Source organism: Centropristis striata, chromosome 16 (genome assembly GCF_030273125.1).
Source record: "Centropristis striata isolate RG_2023a ecotype Rhode Island chromosome 16, C.striata_1.0, whole genome shotgun sequence".
NCBI classification, from domain to species: Eukaryota; Metazoa; Chordata; class Actinopteri; order Perciformes; family Serranidae; genus Centropristis; species Centropristis striata.
Window position 1 is genome coordinate 11,578,370 of NC_081532.1, and position 6,000 is coordinate 11,584,369.

Below are 6,000 nucleotides of genomic sequence, written 5' to 3' on the forward strand. Positions count from 1 at the left end.
GTATCTGAGTTTTGACTTCCCTTATCAGACTTCTAATCTTTATTTCCAACAGCATTTCCCACAGTAAATGTTTGGTTTATACAAAATAAATTGCCTAAACATCATAATGCAGTCATATCTACCTGCTGAATCTTCTTTGAGAAGTTCTTATTGGATTTTTCCAGTGTAACCTCGAACCGGTTGGTGCCTAATGAGAGAAGAAACAAAAATAACTTTTATGTGAAAGCAGGCAACCTTAAGTTGAGAAGGCTGGTATATACACAAGAAATCAATTGCTTCTAGCGTTGGGAATTGATACGATTTTATTGATATTGGCATATTGGCATTATCGATTCTGCTTATCGGTCTGATTATTTATCTATTATCCCTTAATAATTTCTGAACAATTTTCTGAAAAAGTAGGCATGCACAGGTATTAGGTGCAATGAAATTGTTTGAATATCTGTGTCTGAACCCAATCTCGATGAAATAAGAAACTATTTATATGCCATAGGATTCATTTACGTTTTCTACGTCAAAGAAAAAAATCTGCTAAGCCTGCCTGCATAGTGCTACTGCATTGTGACTATTTACCCACGATAACAGATGAGATGCTCGGCTGGGAAGCAGCAGCACGCAGAGTATCAAATATGGCATTCCTGGAATTTAAGCTCATGTTGCATAAAAACATGTTGCATCAAAACATGTTTCAGCGTATTTCAGATTTTTTTTGCCATGACTTCTTTTTTTCAGCAGCACAGACGGACAAGTTTGACGTCTTTGTTTTGCAACTACCAGAAAAACATGCTGAAATCAATAAAAGCCATTGATACAATTTCAATGGATCAGACAATTTGGAACCGGTTCTCTATTCCAATTTCTATTTGCATTACACATCTGCTTGGTCTCTTAGTACCTGCATCCTTCTTGATTCGGTAGAGAAGAAGATGCCCTGGCTTTGTTCCCACAAGCAGCCAATCCTCTGTGAAAAGAAAATCCCACAGACTCAGATTCTGACAGTTCAAAGGATGTGGTTAGTCAATTCAGACATATTTTGCTTTCAAACAAAAACATTATCTGTCTAATTGCTTGTAGGAATATTATTGACATCTGTGGTGTCACAATTCACCTGAGATTGCAGTTGAATTAACGCCCAAAGGGAACACTGCAATGTCAAATAACAAAAGAGTGGCTTTGGAATGCATAAAGTGTCAACAACTTACCCCAGGCCGCAAGGCAGTCAATCTGAAGAGGAAGCTTCTCCAAAATAGGCACTGGTTCATACGCGTCATGCATTTTGAGGCAATATTGCTGATTCAATTACAGACCGCTCTGATGGATCGATGCCACACGGAGTCGACGCCTGCCGGGACAACAGCTGACTGACTGACCGCTGAGAAGTCTGTCAGGGCGGTACACCTTTATGTGTCGCCATTAACCAACCGAGCAGTTAAAGTGTTTCAGCAGGGAATGAGGAAATCTCTTGTGGACTTCTGTAAAGCTATGCCGTTTGGCTTGTTAGCCAAGCTAGCTCTCCAACCAAAACAACAGCTGATCGTTAGCCTGCTAGCTTAGAAGTTAGCAAGCAACGGCTACTGCCCCTAAACATTGTTCCCTGTCACTCCATACCAACTGAAACACAATCAAAGGCAGTTAGTTAAAATGACGATAAAGGAAAACGCAACCTTGAGTTAACTTAAAACACAAAATAAACTCTGTTTGGGCGGTTGAGGTTTGTTTTCGTTAGCCAGGTTAGCTACCTGCTACTTCCTCGGTTGTGTTGACGACGGCTGCGCGAGGGGATGGTGGTTTGACAGGCACGTGACAGAAGTCAGTGCACTCACGAGGTACGCATTAAAGGTGCAGTGACTACATTTGTATCCGGAGCTAAATGGTGTTTTTAACGCGAGATTTTAAACGTGCAGTTTAGTCTACCTGTCGAACAGATGTTTTATGGTTTGGAAATAATTATATATCGTCACACTGTTAAAATATTAAATGTTAAAATCGCCTAAGTCATTTTTTGTCAAAATTGTTGTTTTTTTTGTTTTGTTTTTGCCTAAATCATCTCCTTATGACGCCGGCCACCAATGGTAAAATCGCCTACATCCTCAGTTGATAAGATCATGTGATTTTTACCCCTGTAAGATAATGGCCTATGTCAAGTGTGTGACTTAAGCGGATTTATTATGCCTAAATCAAAATAAAATGTGACTTAGGCATTTTTTTAACATGCCTTTGTGACTTAAGCAAGATATGGTAACACTTTATTTTGAAGGTGTCTACATAAGAGTGACATGAGCGTATTATAAACATGACATGGGATGTGTCATGAACATTAATGACACTTTGAAGTAACATTAATGCTCATGGTACTTGTCATGTCATGTTTCTGACAGGCTTGTGTGACTCTTATGTAGACACCTTCAAAATAAAGTGTTACCATATCGTGCTTAAGTCACAAAGGCATGATCAAAAAATTGCCTCAGTCATTAATTTCTCTTAAGTTATATAACTTACACACATTGTTATTACTATGCCAAGAACCATCCTTTGTTACCCCCTTTTTGAGTGAAATGATCAATAAATGTTATATGTTACACTTTTGGTGAAGTTGTTTGTGTTTCCTGCAAAACTTGAAAAAAATGAGTTAGGCCATTATTTTAACAGGGTGACGATCTTAAAGAAAACAATGACGACGCCTTCTGTAACATTGGTATTGAAGCATTACATATTTTTCTTTTACATGTACAGTATGTACTCAAAAATGTTACAGTAATATCTGAGAGGATAACATATTTCACTTCTTTAAATCACTGAGATAAGATATTCCTTTGTTTGTCCCACAACGGGGGAATTTTCAGTGTTTCAGCAGCAAGAGTGTATAGCAAAAATAAAAATAAGCATCAATGAAATAACAAGAGATATAAATGTATTAACAATTTAAACAAGAAATATAAAAAAGATAAAATTATCATTTTTCATCAATTTATCTTTTAAGTAGCACAGAAGCACATATACAAATCTAGAAAACGTATCAATATAATCATACATTATTATTAGGGCCCGAGCAGGCAACAACCTGCGAGGTCCCTATTATATTTGGCGCTCTTTAAATTGAAGTATTTTATATCTCCAAATCGGTTGGTCGGATTAACACCAAACTTGGTATACTTATTGTCAATGCCCTCCTGAGGATAACCCTTGAAGGTTTTATTGATCGGCCCCTAGGTGGCGCTCTGGTGGCAGTCTAATTTAATATTTGGCACTGTGCCCAGACCATAAGACTTAAGGCCATGAAATTCATTATCATTATCATGTTTTTTATCTTTTTATCTATGTTATTTACTTCATACTGCAAACAAAATCTACCTCTGGGTACAAATAGAGTCCTCATACACACACACAAAAGAGGCACATATCACACATCATTCAACTTAAGACAGTGGGAGTTAAGAAATGGCAAGTTAAGAATTATTAAAAGTTCTTAGAGGTCCAGACTATACTTAGATATTGATGTAAACTAAAATACGAATAGCAAAAAAAAGAAGACGGAAAAATAAACAAAATAAAACAGCTAAATAAAATAAAACTTGTTTTGGCTGTAAAAAAACGTAGATAAAGGTTAAAATGTATATATAGAAATAGTAAAAACATACATAAAAGCAACAATAAATAAACACCTGTGCAAAGCATAGCAGGGACAAAACTGTTTTTGTGTCTTTTTGTTCTACACCTAGGGATTGTAAACCTACGCCCAGAGGGGAGGAGCTGAAACTCTGTGCAATGGATGGGAACTGTCATTTAAAATTGAACCAGTAATGCGCTGTAATTGTTTTGTGTACAAGGTCTCCACGTTGAGCTGTGGCTCACCAATCAGTCTGCTAGACCAGGGGTTCCCAAACTTTTCCATGCCAAGGCCCCCCAAATAGCATTAGCTTCTGGCCGCGGACCCCCAAACCCACCGACAATGCTACAAAATATCTAAATAAACATCAACTTTTAGAATGTATTTTCTTACTTTTATTTACCATTCAATAATTATTACATTTGTTTTGCATAAGAAAATTATTAACAACATCTTTTCAACACTGTATATTCCCAATGAATAATAAACTTTTCAACAAACTCTTGACAGATAAGAACAGAACAAAAGAAATCAAACCTCTCATGTGTGTGTGTGTGTGTGAGTGTGTGTGTGTGTGTGTGTGTGTGTGTGTGTGTGTCTGGGAGTGACAGACAGAGATTACACTCGTGGGAGGGATGGGCTTGGTGGCTCCTACACAGTTTGTCCAGCCTGGGCTTAATGTCTGTCAGTGCCATACGCATGTCATTGTCCATGTGTAGACGTGCTCTATGTTTTGTTTTAAGCACTTTTAAAGTGGAAAAGCCAGACTCACACAAGTAGGTTGTTGCAAAAGGGAGAAGGCATTTCAGTGCCATGTCAGCCAAGGTGGGATACTCCTTTCTTACATGTAGCCAGTAGTTAGACAGGGGAAGAGCCTCAAAGGTCAGTTTGAAATCCCCTGAGTTTGTCAAATGGTTATTAAAAAAATAAAATAAAAAGATAAAAAAAAATTTGTTTTTGATTTTTTTTTTTTTCTCATCTTCCCTCCAATTTTCTGAGGCCCCCCTAGCGCCCCCTGGCGGCCCCCCAGGGGGCCGCGGCCCCCACTTTGAAAACCACTGTGCTAGACCACTTTACTATTTGGTTGACTGAGTTTTTATTTTTCAATGAGAAGTTGCCGTCGGTGTGTGCGTTACAGGGGCCAGTCTATACCACCCCTATGAATTCATTGCCTTAAGTGTTATAGTTATAGTTGTACCAAGTTTTGTATAATAATGCAAAAACTATCCCTTTAATCCTCATACAGTGTCTGAAGGAGGACTCTTAACTGATATGTAGAAGTTAGAAGAGGCAGGTTGCAATGGTGGAAAGTAACTATGTACATTTACTCAAGTACTGGACTTAAATTAAAATTTTGAGGTACTTTTATGTACATTTTATGTAACTTTATACTTCTACTCCACTACATTTTGAGACATATGTTGTACTTTTTATTCCTCTACATTTAGCTGACAGCTTTAGTTACTTTTCAGGTCAAGATTTAAAATGAAAAACATGATACATTTAAAATGATTACCCATTTTTATAAATTAAACCACTTAAAAGTTTATTAGGTAGTTAAAATGAGCAGAGTGGAGTCATTTCACAGTGTGGTATTAGTACTTTTACTGAAGTAAAGGATCTGAACACTTCTTCCACCACTGTCTTTTTTACTTCTTTACTTTTTTCTTTTACTTTTTTTTACATTTATCTTATTTTATTTTATTTATTTATTTTTAATTTTTAAAATTATTTATTTATTTATTTTTTTTCTGCGTTTCTGTGCATGCGCGGCTTTTTCTTCTCTCGCTTCTGCGCATGTGCGGTCTTTTTCCGCTTCTGCGCATGCGCGGGTATTTGGCGCATGCGCATTGTCCAGAAAGACCGCGCAGAAACGCAGAAAATAAAAAATAAAAAATAAAAAATAAAAAATAAAAAATAACAATTATTGTCAATGCCCTCCTGAGGATAACCCTTTAAGGTTTTATTGATCGGCCCCTAGGTGGCACTGTGGTGGCAGTCTAATTTCATATTTGGTACCGTGGCCACACTAGAACACTTAAGGCAATGAAATTCATAGGGGTGGTATAGACTGGCCCCTGTACGCACACACCCCGACGGCAGCATGCCCCGACACGCGTGTACTGCGAGGCCCCGTTCAGTACTGCTTGCAGTCCTAGTTTTATTTTTATTGTTTCATGGTTATTATTTTAGATATTTTGTTTTTGGATAGATGTCAATTAATTTAATGTTGCAGCTCATTTTGTGTAATGGTAATAGAGTCGGTACCAGATTAAAGACATCTAAAAGTCATACAATGGTAAATTCTGTTAAAAGACATTACGCTTAGTAATTGGCACCTACATATTAAAAACATTCAACCTAAATGCACACACAAACTGACACTGTAACCA

The 6,000-nt window shown here is 37.2% G+C and overlaps 1 protein-coding gene across 2 annotated transcripts in view; it reads right to left on the reverse strand.

Annotated features, from left to right (window-relative positions):
* Window positions 1-1,994, reverse strand: part of vps39 (VPS39 subunit of HOPS complex) — a 28,913-nt gene extending 26,919 nt beyond the window's left edge. For both annotated transcript variants that reach the window (XM_059353345.1, XM_059353344.1), the window contains exons 1-3: window positions 1,203-1,994; window positions 896-961; window positions 123-187 (exon numbers count right to left, since the gene is read on the reverse strand). In XM_059353345.1, the coding sequence (XP_059209328.1) occupies window positions 123-187; window positions 896-961; window positions 1,203-1,275 (204 nt within the window). In that variant the 5' untranslated portion in view covers window positions 1,276-1,994. The remainder of the gene's footprint in view (window positions 1-122; window positions 188-895; window positions 962-1,202) is intronic.
* Between the last annotated feature and the right edge of the window lie 4,006 nt (window positions 1,995-6,000).